The sequence below is a fragment of the Nymphaea colorata genome, chromosome 11 (assembly GCF_008831285.2).
Source record: "Nymphaea colorata isolate Beijing-Zhang1983 chromosome 11, ASM883128v2, whole genome shotgun sequence".
NCBI classification, from domain to species: domain Eukaryota; kingdom Viridiplantae; phylum Streptophyta; class Magnoliopsida; order Nymphaeales; family Nymphaeaceae; genus Nymphaea; species Nymphaea colorata.
In genome coordinates, this window is record NC_045148.1 from 5,998,244 (window position 1) to 6,012,237 (window position 13,994).

At 38.6% G+C, this 13,994-nt stretch overlaps 2 protein-coding genes across 2 annotated transcripts; one reads left to right on the top strand and one right to left on the bottom strand.

The window, feature by feature from the left end:
* Positions 1 to 773: 773 nt before the first annotated feature.
* LOC116264396 (beta-glucosidase 44-like) lies at positions 774 to 4,662 on the top strand (the record flags this gene model as incomplete). The annotated part of the gene is made up of 11 exons (XM_031644588.2): positions 774 to 1,023; positions 1,382 to 1,440; positions 1,951 to 2,026; positions 2,342 to 2,413; positions 2,497 to 2,584; positions 2,927 to 3,179; positions 3,267 to 3,382; positions 3,542 to 3,759; positions 3,911 to 3,942; positions 4,037 to 4,139; positions 4,233 to 4,662. Coding segments are annotated over 11 exons (1,548 nt in total), but the record flags the coding sequence as incomplete, so codon positions are not given.
* Positions 4,663 to 5,006: 344 nt separating this feature from the next.
* Positions 5,007 to 7,004, bottom strand: LOC116264972 (anthocyanidin 3-O-glucosyltransferase 2-like). Its single transcript, XM_031645458.2, has one exon. It carries the CDS (start codon positions 6,783 to 6,785, stop codon positions 5,340 to 5,342), a length of 1,446 nt encoding a protein of 481 aa, XP_031501318.1. The 5' UTR covers positions 6,786 to 7,004; the 3' UTR covers positions 5,007 to 5,339.
* Between the last annotated feature and the right edge of the window lie 6,990 nt (positions 7,005 to 13,994).

The following is a 13,994-nucleotide window of genomic DNA, read 5'->3' on the forward strand; positions in this document are numbered from 1 at the left end:
TCTTAATTCTTATCTGTTTAATTCATGAAATTTAATTTCCTTACCCTTCACAAGGACTCATTAAATTGGATATCTTGGAATTCTTTTGCTTATAAACTATGTCATTTCGGACCACCATGTTTTTTTGCTAAATTGTTGAATAATATCACCTAATATATTGCCAATTTTTTCCAATCTCTGGCTGCAAGAAAGGGGCAGAACAATTGCCGAGCAATTTAAACCTTTATGGGGCACCCATATGTAAATAGGCAAATGGGTATGACACATCAATACGTAAATAAGGAAATTTGTGCTGGCCAGTGTGGGCAGTTGCCCGCACAAGCCAACACATGCCTCCGCCATTGCCATCAGAAAATAAAGACAATTTTCATAAGTTCCTTAATCCGTCGTTACAACGAAGAGTAAAATTTCTATTAAGATGTCACAGTGCGATTATTGCTGCATGCCTTCTACACTTGATCTTAGCCAAATGCAGAATAGAGAGAGAATAAGAACGATTTTCCTCGATCTACGGAATACAGATCCAAGTTGATAGAAGACTAAGCATTTGATTCTAAGTTGAATGTATTAAACGAATCGATAACGCAAGTCTGAAAACCGCATTTGGATGTACATAGCAAACGAACCGCATTAGATGAGATGATGAACAAGGACTCAATCTGCCATGGCACGTACAACACCTCCTTCCACCCCTTTAAATCCCAACCTCCACCTTCCTTCCTCCTTCAACAATCAACAGTACTCCCTCCCTCTCTCTCTCTCTGACTCTTCCTCTCTGCCCATCTGAGAAGATGAAGAGATTCCTTTTCTTCTTCTTCTTCCTCTTAATACAGTCTTCAGCCCATAATGCTGGTGAGAGATCATGGCTGAACTCGCAGGGATTGGACACAGGAGGCCTGCACAGGGGCAGCTTCCCCAAGGGCTTCGTCTTCGGCACCGCGACGTCGGCTTATCAGGTGGAGGGCATGGCCAGCAAAGATGGCAGAGGACCCAGCATCTGGGACGTCTTCGTCAGGCAGCCAGGTGATATACACAACACTGGTCAAGGGCATAGAGGTTTCAGTAATGGTTATTTAGTAAGCACAAACTGTGTGAATACCGTCACCAAATTTATACAAGCTGCTTACAATAGTTTTTAATATGTACGTGCATGCATGTCTTTCTCTGCTTTAAACGTTGTGACTAAGTTTTGAATTCTTTTGTAAGACAATATTAAATACTTGAGACGGTTTTCGGACGTACACTTGAAAGATTTTATTGCAGATTTTAAGAGGGTTTAGTTCAACTCCTGGGCCGAGATGGGCTTAGTTCAATGCACAATAAACTTTCTATTTGGTCAATATAAGGTAGTTCTTGTTTACTAAATGTCTTGTTAATACAGGAATTATTGCTGGCAATGCTACTGGAGAGGTATCCGTGGATCAGTACCATCGCTACAAAGTAAGGCTTTCACTCCTTTCTTCTCTTCTCGTCTGTTTTAACGTTGGTTCATTACCAAGTTTGACCTCGATTAGTATTTAAAAAACAACATCGCTAGTTTTGCAATCCTCTTGATTAACTTCATTTGTTGAAGGAAACAAACTGCGCGTATCTAAGGCGAAGTGGATACTGTTGTCCATAATAGTTTTCTTTTTTTGTTTTCGATTGCCAAAGTAAACAAGTAAAGTCTCCGCATAGCTCTGAGGGGGGTCAACTTAAAAAGGGATCTACGTTAAGAAAGCCGTGGTCGCCCAATGTCCACAAAAAAGTTCCGACCAAAGTTCTGTGAATAGTCCACCCTGATTGCATATTAGGACAAAAGGAAGTTGAATGTGGAATGCCAACCCATGCGGTTCTGTTCTAATCGTTACGCTTGATCTGAAAGCTGTTATTCTCTTTGCTGATCGTGCGGCCTTTGGGTGCACGATGACTGAGCTGCTTCAATGTTATATTTTCTGACTGTGTGAGCAGGAAGATGTGGACATCATGGTCGATCTGAACATGGACGCTTACAGATTCTCTATTTCCTGGTCCAGGATCTTTCCAGGCAATCTTCTTTTCATACTTTCACTTCCCTTTCTTTGTTTTGCCTCTTCCTTGAGCTTACAGAATCTTGTAAGTAGAGAGCTTTGTATGCAACTGGGACGAAGCCAGAGGTTCGTTAGGCCAGGATTTGTCATATTACGGTGGCACTAATTCGTTCGTCTCCTGCAAAGGGTGTTCGAATGGAGAAGGTGTTGAGTCGCACTGCGATTAGATACATGGATGGATATCTAACTCATACCAGCTTGCGAAATTAAAAACTTACAGAGAAGTAAAAAATAAAAACTGAGTTTGATGTATATCCTGTTTAACAATGCAGAGGGAACGGGCAAAGTGAACCAAAAGGGTGTGGATTATTACAACAGGTTGATCGATTACATGCTCGAGAAAGGTAAAGGCAGCAGCAATCCTTCTCTTCTCTTCCTCCTGTTGCTGCCCGTTTCTGCCTTGATGAGAAAGCTTTCTTCTTTCCAGGGATTACACCGTATGCTAACCTCTACCACTATGACCTACCGGAGGCACTGGAGCAGAAATACAATGGACTACTAAGCCGCAGAGTCGTGTAAGTTGAAATAAATCTTTGCCTTCTGCCGCCTTCTTGAAAGAAGATATCGGCTCTCCTAAGAGCATATGTATGAGGCTTTCCGCTTGCTGCCGTACCTTCGAAAATTTGGCATGAAGTTTGTAGTTTCTGAAAGTTCAGGAAGAATTGAATTGGTTAAATGAAAAAAATTGATAATTTAAAGTCTGTCTCGACCACGTTTGACATTGATTTAGCATTGAAAGGTTTTGAAGATGTAGCATTTCGAAGTTGAATTTTAACAGATAAAATAGTAATTTTATTGTCATGTACTGGGTGAAATTGTCCTGATGATAGATATTGTTTATCGATTCTTCACTTCAGGAAGGACTTTGCAGATTATGCGGATTTCTGCTTTAAGACTTTCGGGGACAGAGTGAAGAACTGGATGACTTTCAATGAGCCAAGGGTTGTTGCTGCTCTTGGTTATGACAATGGCTTCTTTGCACCAGGAAGGTGCTCCCCACCAAATGGCAACTGCTCAGCAGGAAACTCTACAACTGAACCTTACATTGTCGCACATAATTTGATTCTCTCTCATGCTGCAGCAGTTGAAAGATATCGGACTAAGTATCAGGTTTATGTTTAAATTTTCTCTTGTGCAGCAGGTAGCCGGTTTTCTCTACATTAAATCTAAATTTTGGTACACTTGCTATGCTTACAGGCAGCTCAAAAGGGCAGGATTGGTATTCTTCTAGATTTTGTGTGGTATGAACCTCTCAGTAGGTCTAAGGCCGATGCATATGCTGCTCAACGAGCAAGGGACTTCCACATTGGTTGGTGCGTACCATCATTAACTTGATTAGTCTTACATAAACAGAGCTATTACTGCTCCCTTTGGATTGAATGAACATACCCAAAACAAAGGGATTTCCATTATGCAATTGGTTAAGTTAACCAGGCCTCGTTAACCCTTGAACTGAAAAAAAAAAATTTCAGGTTCCTGCATCCAATTGTGTATGGCGAATATCCTAGGACGATGCAAGATATCGTTGCAGAACGGCTTCCCAAGTTCACAAGCAGAGAAATAAAGATGGTAAAAGGGTCCATTGATTTCCTTGGTGTTAATCAGTATACTGCTTACTACATGTATGATCAGCAACCAACCACCCAGACACCAACAGGCTATCAGAATGACTGGCATGATGGTTTTGCTTGTAAGTATTCATTGTGCAGAACCTCTTTCTGCCTGAGCACATCCATATCCCCTTATATAGTTCATCACTCTGTTTACGAGCACGACTATGTGACTTACAGTTATATTCCTTTCATGTACTAATGATTTGATTGTATCTCGATTCTTATCAGATGCACGCCATGGGGAGCCAATTGGACCGAAAGTAAGTCATACAGGTTCAGCAGTATTAGCGGCCGATAGCAACATCAAATTTAAGCAATAAACTAATGAATTACTTAACTCATGGTTGGTTTCAGGCAAACTCATATTGGCTGTACATCGTGCCTTGGGGTATCAATAAAGCTGTTACATACATCAAAGAACGCTACGGAAATCCAACCATGATTCTATCTGAAAATGGTGAGTAACTATCAATGAAGAATGGCTACTTAAGCATATCGTTTTCTTCTTCTCTCTTATGGTTATTAGTGGCTAAAACAATATACTTTGCAGGAATGGATCAACCCGGGAATGTTACCCTGCCTGCTGGATTACATGACACTACAAGGATAGGCTATTACAGAAACTACCTTACTGAGCTAAAGAAAGCAATTGACAATGGAGCTAATGTTGTTGGCTACTTTGCATGGTCTCTGGTCGACAACTTTGAATGGAGGTCAGGTTACACCGCAAGGTTCGGTTTGGTTTATGTGGATTATGCAGACCTCAAGAGGCACCTGAAAATGTCGGCTTACTGGTTCCAGAAGATGCTTCAACGTGATCGGAAAAACTAAGAGATCAGCCTGATTGCTAGATCTGAGGCAGACCATGATAAGGATCTAGCAGCACTAGTAGAACTAGCTTTAGTATCAGTTTCTTTAGCAGCTAGACTGCAGTAGTCAGAAAATTTCTTTCATTTTGTTTGGTTTGTTCCCTCAGCTAAGTACACTAGTTAGACCAAGCATTGATATATTTGGGTCGTTTAAGCCATACTCCCTCTCCCCTCCTAAGTGACCTCTCTCTCTCTCTCTCTCTCTCTCTGTGTGTGTGTGTGTGTGTGTGTGTGTGTGTTGATAAATATTTTGATGCATATAACGTTAAACTCGGCATTGGGGCTCCACCCATTTGCTGCATTAGCTTGGAACATTTCCTTTCGCCGATAGAAAGATGGCGTAGGAAAGTCCGATGTCCATTGATGTCAGGTTTTGGTTTCCTCAAGAATAATGGTTCCAAATGGCCCATGCTTTGAAAGGTACAACACACATATACTGCCATGAGTCCAGCACGTCTCTGGAAAAAAAAAATATTTTTTTGAAGAGAAGTAGAGAAATGTAGCTGGCCGTCTACATCAAGAGTTGGACCCCCATTCTAGAATACAGAAAGCATTTTAATAGCAATACAGACAAGAATCGAAGGAGACTTAATCGCCCAATAGCAAAGCATTAACACCTCCTTATGAACATGAGGACAGAAAAACAAAAGAACCACGAACGAGGCAGCTGGAGGACAGCACATTCAACACAAGCACATCTTTTGGTCGTACACCCTTTTTCACTATTTTACCTATAATTGTGGACGATAACTTGTTCAGTATCTGAATTTGTGTAAGAGATAATAGCACTATGTATTGCAAGATCCCTCCTTGGTCCATCTTTGAATCAACGAAGCCAGAGTCGAATACGAAGATCCTCCTTCTTCCATTGCCTTTCTTGCCATGTTCTTCGCCTCCTTCATCTTCTCCCTCACCTTCTTCCCTTCCTCGCCTTCCATCAGGCTCCTCACTGCCTTCTCCAGCTCTTCTCCCTTCACCAGCTCCCCTCCTTCCTCTTCTTTCTTGAGTTCCAAGCTCAGCCCCAAGTCATTCACCAGCTCGAAGGCGTTCATGCCCTGCTCGGCGTACAGCGGCCACGCGATCATCGGCACGCCGAACCACACGCTCTCCAGCGTCGAGTTCCACCCGCAGTGGGAAACGAATCCTCCAACGGCGGGGTGCGACAGAATGGCCACTTGCGGCGCCCACTTCGGCCACACTAGTCCCTTCTCCTTCGTCCGTCTCAAGAACCCTTCCGGCAGCACCTCGCTCGGGTCCACGTCCTTGGGCTCGGAGAACTGTGGAGCGCCCTTTGGCCGGATGCGAATCGACCACAGAAACCTCTGCCCGCTTCCCTCGAGCCCTTGAGCGATCTCGGCGATCTGCGCCGGAGAGAACGCGCCCATGCTGCCGAAACAGAGGAAGACGACCGACGCCAGCGGCTGCCGGTCGAGCCACTTGATGCACTCGTGATCCTGAGACTCGGTTGCGGGTCCAAGACCGAGGAGGGGCCCGATCGGAAAATCGGGTGGTGTCCGGAGCCCGGGCTTGCAGAGCCCGTCCTTCAACGCCTTGATGGGTCTGGGCTGCAGCTCTCTGAAGGTGTTGACCAGCACGCCGTCCACCTTGGAGAAAAGTTCCGAGGCCCTCAAGAACCACCGGTAGGTCGGGTTGTTCTTCTCTTGCATCAGAGCCGGTACGGCAGAAGCAGGGAACGGGCATCGACCTGGAATCTCCAAGAACTCCTTCAGGTCTCTGAAATCACCAGCGTGTTTCCGGTCGAGCTCCGAGAAGTAGAGCAGGAAGGCGAGCATGGCAGCGCCGGAGGTATAGAGGACATAGGTGGGGATGCCGAGTTCAGCCGGAACGTCTGAGACGCCGAGGCAGAACATGTCAACGACGATAGCGCAAACGGTGGCGGTGGCAGAGATCGAGGCGAGGGTCTTTGATAAGGAGGACTTCTGTGACTCTATGTAGCGCAGGGTCGGTATCAGGCCTCCCCCTTCTGGGGCGTCATCGGATGGTGTTGGTGGGAGCTCCACGAAGTCGATGTTGAGACCGGAGGCGGCGACGGCTTGGGCGTGGGTGGAGGCAGCGGCGGAGTTGAGCGGGGAGGCGGAAGGAGGGTTGATCTGGAGGATGGTAATGGAGAGGGTATTGCAGGAATGGCGGAGAATCTGCTTGGCGAGCTCGATCATGGCCACGATATGGCCGGCGCCTGGAGTGGGGAAGAGTACCACCTTCCTTGCCTTCATCCTCTCCGTCTCTACCTTCTGTCTCTCCCGAGAGTAGATTGTTCCAGATCCCTGCTTTAGGGTCTCACCTTTACTTTACAGAGTGAACTGTGAACCACTCCTGTGAGATGAGAACAAGGCGGGCCCTGTGGCCGATTGCCAACCGTCATCTTCTTCTTAGGAAAGTTGAGCTTCAACTTTTTGAAGATTAATAAAAATACTGCATCAGCGATCAAAGCTGGTTATATAAAGCTGTTTATATTTAGATAAAAAAAAAAAAGTGCTGTAAAGGACATGTTTTTTTAAATTACAAAAGCATTCCCTTCTTTTGCACGCAATTTAACTAATCAGCGACATGCAAGGCAACGGAAACATTCGAGAAGTTAATTGAATAACTCAATCTCACTCTTGGTTGCCTTCTACTTTTCTAGTCAACAGGTGAGCACTTTTTTGTAAATTATTTTTTTCTTGAATATGTTTTTCTTCAAGGTCAAGTGTTAAATTTGGCCAATTTGATATGTTTTGTCAAAATCTGCCTTTCACTTATGCTTCATTTTCTTCTTTTTTTTATTTTATATCTCTTGTTCGTTTGTCTCTTTTCTTTTTCGTTAATACTTGCTTGGTCCACACTAAAATGCTAGACAGATGAAAAATAATATCAGCTATTGTTCATTTTCAGTTTGACCATTGAGATTTTATTATATATATATATATAATGAAAATGCTCCATCACTTTTTTCTTCTATTTTTTTCATACATTTTTGTCTTTGTTTTTCTAGCAATCGTTGATTTAAAAAAAATCAAGGGTGGAACTCGTTCTTCGTTCATTGCATCTTAGTGTCTCTCACCTACCAACTTCTTATTTTTATCTCATATCTTGAAAAAGTTGTGATGGTGGGCTATTCCACATAATAGTCAAATTAAGATGGTGAAATTGAATTAATGAAAAGCATATCACTATAAAAATATTTACTGAAGTTCTATAAAATTTGCTCCTAGCCATGACAAAATTTGAGGTCATTTAGGAGCCTCTGGGTTAATCCTTGAACAATAAGTATGTATGCTAAGAATCCCGGGTTGAAGTGAATAAACCCTCCAATTGTCTAAACCCCATAGCCATACAGGAAGACCAAAGAAGGGGAGAGATTCAGAAACTTATGGAACGAAGGCATATTCTAAGGAATATCCAGATTTTACTGAAAAAGCGAACGCAACAATGGTTGCGTCATGTGCAGACAGTTATAGAAACGAGGAAACAAAAAAAAAAAAAAACATAAAATGAAAACAGTAGAGGATGGAAAATATTTTCCTATTGCAAGATGTTCCATTTATGTCCAATAATAGAGATGTAAGACCCTACAATTTCAAATAGGTGCAATTAAATATGTATGTATATATATATATATATAATATATGGTTTAAGGGATAATAATAAGTGAAGACTATATATATATATATATATATATGGTCTTCACTTATTATATATACATACATATATTTAATTGCACCTATTTGAAATTGTACGGTATATATATATATATACTTAATTATTTATTTATTATGTATAATCTTGGAACAAGTCAAAACTAGGTTGAGTTATAATCAGGCAGTTCTAGGAATAAATAAAATTATAACGGACATCTTATAATATGAAGATAGATGTATATGTGTATAGGCCAATAGAGAAGGAAGGTACGAAACAATCCCATTAAATCAGGATTGCCTCTATCTGAGGAATATAGTAAGTATTTGAGACACAATAATGGAACTGTGCGTCATATGTATTTTGTAATTGGCAAGTTATAACGTGATCATATATAAACAAATATATGTTGCAAGAGAGCTTCAGCTACTAGATCAGTCATCATAAACTCGGTTGTCGGTGGACTGTGCTGGAATATATAGATTTGAGTAGATTCTATATTTTCCAAATATGGAAATATTCATCCACAAGTGGCACATGTACTTCTTATACTTTCATTATATATATATATATATATATATATAAACTAAACCATGTCTACGGACAGCTCATCAGAACCATCGAATAAAAAAATCGAACAGCTTTTAGAGCTGTGTTTTTTTTTTTTTTTTTTTTTTTATGTTTTTTAACCTTCTCCCTCCCAATTACCCTTCCTTCCTGCTACCCAACCGACATGGGTTCTCCACAGATCGCTGCTTGAACTTGCAGACGAATGTTGGAGGTGTTCACGGGTCGCCCTAAGAAATCGGAGCCTCTACCCACCAGTGCATCAACCCCATTTCGCTCTTCCCCTTTGATGCCCATTATTTGATGCAATACACTGGATTTGTGGCAATTTAGAGGAAGCATGTGGTCGCCTTTTAATTTCTCTTTAAACTCAGAAAAATGATCCAATGCGCTGGGTTTATGGTGCTTTTGAGCATCACAATTTAATCCAACGCACTCTTAGTAAACCACATCACTTTCACCCCTTGTGCTGTCACTCTCGACCCGACCACTACGGCCATAGGCTTCATCTCGTCCATCGCTCCAGTTTCATGTATATATATATATATATATATATATATATATATATATATATATATATAGGCATACATATACACACAAGTCCATATAAAAGTATGTATGTGCTTAAATTAGTGAGTATATACATGCATCGATATGCAAATGTGTGAATAACATTGTAACAGAGCTAAGAACTTGTGGTACAAAGTCATTATGAATTTAGATACATTTGTCAGCCTTTTTGGGATCCATGATGAGATCCAAAAGTCTCATATTTCCATGTTTATATGTGTTATGACTGACAATGGAAGTGGGTGGATGTGAAATGAGAATGCCCAGCCATTAAATGAAGTATGCAATGCATGTGCATTTTGGGATGTTAAATGTACATAAATATATTAAATTGTATATATGTATTTAAACATATGCAAATATGAGGCTATACACACTTTAGAGCAAGCAATGTGTTGTGATGAAGACACTCTATGTAATATATTGCTGTGCCTCAGGATGTAACTATCTATAAGACTTCTTAGCATCCATGTTTTAGTTAGATCACGGCATATTTGTCAAACTTCATAGCAGTGTGCATGTACTTTATGATTGAATATTGTTTGTGTCCAGCATATCAGAACATTTGAAGCAAGGACTGTTGTGATGAAGAGTACATAAAAGTTTCTAGAAATCAATCTGTTGAACAGGAGATTCTACATAATGACACTAAAGTAAAAAAAAAAAAAAACTAAGATAGGAATGACAAAAGACATACTCTTGGCTGTGATGATCTTTCTCTGATACTTATTCCAAAGAGAATATTATTGTGGTTAACAATCTTTTATAGAATGAATACAGAAACATGTTCTGGTACAACGTTTCTTGTTCACTTATAACAGGTTCTAGGTACCTAATTTGATGGATTGAATTAATAAACTGCGGTTGTATGTATCATGATTTTATTAGCAAATGTATGCCTACTTTTTTTGTAAGCTTAATAGACACTTGGGATTATCTATTTGTGTGTTATAAATTTATGACAACGTGCTCTATAATCTTATTAACAATCTATCTTGGTGCAAAGAAGATCTTAGAATGCCTATAATAGTCACAAATTGACCTCACGAGTATATTTTAGCACTCAATGGGAGTAGTTGGTCGTCATTGAGATTTCTGGAAACTATTCATGAAATTGCTCACCTAACACTAACAGCAATTTAACTGGATGGTCTTCTGAAGTTTACCTAGCCTTCAAACCCGATAGTGACTTGAGAAACCTGGATTCTTGGAGGGACTCGCCCAAGCAAAATGCACATGAAAATAGGTCTAGTGAAACCATTATGAAAGAGTAGGCCTTATTTGTCATCAACCAAACTGCTACAGAAACCAATACACATAACCAACCAGTTTGACTTCAACATCCTGTCAAGCTGATTGTTGTTAGTAGCAACATGCTATGACCCATGAACTAGGATTCGAGGATAGTTTACTTCTATGGATTTATATTGATGACAATATTGATAGTATGTATAAGAGAGAGAACTTACTTACTATTTGAAATGAAATCAAGAACCTTGGCAAGATAAATATGTGATACATCTATTGAATTTTGGTTTGTAGACAAAAGTGCTACATTATAGAAATGGTAGCTTGTTTCCTTGGCAATTGTTGCTAATTATTATATTCCTGATTTTGGAGGTGAAGAACTGAAGTTAAGAGGGGATGATTTCTATACTACACTAGAAATGCTTTCCTTGGCGAAAGTTTTGAGTCATTAACATGAATGATAAAAGATTATATGTAAGTACACTGACTAAACAAAAAATCTAGAAGAGAAAATGAAGGCAATATTAAAAATTCAAGAAAGAGGATAGCGTATGAATTTCACTATATATCTGATGTCAAAAATGTGTTTCTGAAACTAGACAACTAAATGGGGGCATTTTCAGTTGTTAGCCTCAGTAATATACATACATACATACATACATACATACATATATATATATATATATACACACACACACACACACACACACAAATAAATAGTCTATATATATATACATTGTGTGTAGATGTAATAGCCTCAGTAACACTTTTATGAATCAATATGTAGCTCATTCTGAAATTGGTAGTTAGATGAGAAATATAAGGTAAATTCAGACCTATCACTCAAATATGTATAGTGGATATTATAGTCTAATCTAGAAGAAGTTGTGCACATCCATAGGTGCAAGAGAAGTGGAAAACATAATTGGTATACATACATGTATACTTGGAAATTAATAAAGACATAATGTAAACCACTTCTAACTTGGTATGTTTTTATTGTGCTCTAGTTTCTTTGGAAATTGGAAAGGGATCCTTTGGATTATTCTTGAGATTGTGCCAAAGATTAGATTCAAAGGGAATCACCTAGAATATGTTTTATCCTTAGTTTGATCCAAAAATTAAAATTTGAGAAACTGAGAATTTTAATCTTGGATAAGAAATTGAATTTTTGAATGGAATTAGGATTTGAAATTGAATAGGATTGAAATTGATTTTTTTTTTATAGAATTTGGCATTGAAATTAGATTTTTGAATTGAATTTGGTTCGAAATTGAAATTGAATTTTTGGATAAATTTGAAATTGGATTTTTGAAATAGGATTGGAGATTGACATAGCATCATTGAAACTAAAATCTTGAATTGATAATTGAAAATTGGAGATTTGGGCTAGATCTTGGAAGTTCTTGTAATCGGAACTTGTTTCTTTTAAACCAAAGGTTGGTTTTAAAAAATTGAATTTAGATTTTTGAATTTGAAATTTATAAGTTTGGGAACAGCCAGAAATTGGCCAATATTTTGGGATTTTGGACTTGATTTTGGAGAAAACTTGATCTCACTTGATTGGTGAGTTTGGAAATTGGAATGTACGATTGTTTTGTTTTGGGAAACTTGATTTTGGAAATTTTGATAATAAAATTTGCTAGATTTGGGTTTGAAAATTGATTTGGTTTTAGAGAAAATCCAATGATAGATTTGAAATTGATTTTTAAAATGTATGTTTTTGCAATCATTTAAGAAATTTTGTGTTTTCACAACAAAATAAGTGACGTGTTCAAGTATCGCAATATGACTTAGTCACGGTAGAGACTCGGATTTGACTCACTCACATTTTGCGAAAGTGAGTTGGTGCATTGGTGAAGTGAATGTGTATGCATCCATGAAATAAACTATATGTTCATTCATGCTTCGCTCGATTTCTCTCTATGTATAATTTAATTTGGATCTCATGTTGGTCCACCTTGGAGGTGAAAATGTAGGACGTTCTCCATGCTTATTTATAATATGAAGAAAAGCTTTTGGAGAAGATTTACATGGGCTTAATTTTGGAAATTTTTGATTTTGTGATTGAGGTTCCAAGATGAATTAGGTGAAGACGAGCTTCAATGGTCCCAACTTTTTTGTTTGGAAATTTTGAGAAATCTTCTCTGTGGGTGAGGAAATTTGTGTATTCCTCTAAATTAGAGCATTGGCTTTGGGTTTAGAAGTGGCATTTGGTTTAAACAAGTTGATTTTAACTTGTTTTAATATAGGATATTAGTAAAAACAAGATTTTTATATCAAAACCTAATATTAGAAAATTCTTGGTATTGAGTTTATGGAAATTTTATGTATTTCTCTAAGTTGGAAGTTTTGTAGAAATGGTTTTGAGTTGAAAATAGTTTGGTTTAGATATAATTGATTTGAAGAAGGGTGGATCTTTGGAAATTTGTTTTTCAAAGCGATTTTTTATGAGAATCGGATTTCTCTAGGGGTTTTGGATTTGGCCAAAATAGTTGTTTTGGATCTAAGAGCTTCTTTTGAAACTCAACTAGATGAACTTGTTATAGTTGATTTTCAAAATCATAGATATTTCTAAAAATTTTAAAAATGAGATAAGTTTGAAATGAGCCCATTTAGACTGATTTGTTCCATTTTAAGATTGATCATCCTCATGGATTGAGTAGACCCAATCCTTGATGGAATTGTTTTGTGAGATTTTGAGATCGAATCCATTGTACATTGAAGAGAACATTCATGCTTCATTCCTCTCTTTTTGCATTCATTCATTCAAATACATAGATGAGAGGATGGTATCGTTGCCCAAATCATGGTAGTATTCATCCAATATCGCTCAAATAGGATTTTTTTAATCAGATTTTGAGAACATCATTTTCTGATTTTTGAAAAAACAGAATTTGATGCAAATAGTTTTGGACGATCGTGGGAATACATGCACACATGCATTAACATGTACATTATCATCATAGTGACCCAGCTGGAAATCATTCCTAGCTTTCAAAAATAGAAGAAATCCCAACCCAAACCTATAATTCATTTGCCATCTCCACTCTTCATTCACATGAAAAGAGGTGCATTGTTCATCATTTCTAGCAAGGTAATGCGTGGAAAAAAGTTAGTAAAGATTGGAATGATCAAAATCATGCATAAAGGTTACAGTTTTGCAGCAGCAAAAGAGAGGTTCCACTCTTGAGTTAAAGGGCTAGGCAAAGACCTCAAACCATAAGACAGGTTAGGATCTTCATTATGGTGACAAATCATCAACATTTGGTAGGATGAAAATCAAGTCAATTGCTGGTTGTAATTGAAAAACAGAAATAGAACCCACTGATTTTGGCGTAAGGATATTAAAACCCCAGGTATTCAAACCCTAGTTTTAACATGATAGGAAGAGGCGCCAACCATCATCAAGCTGCTGCAAA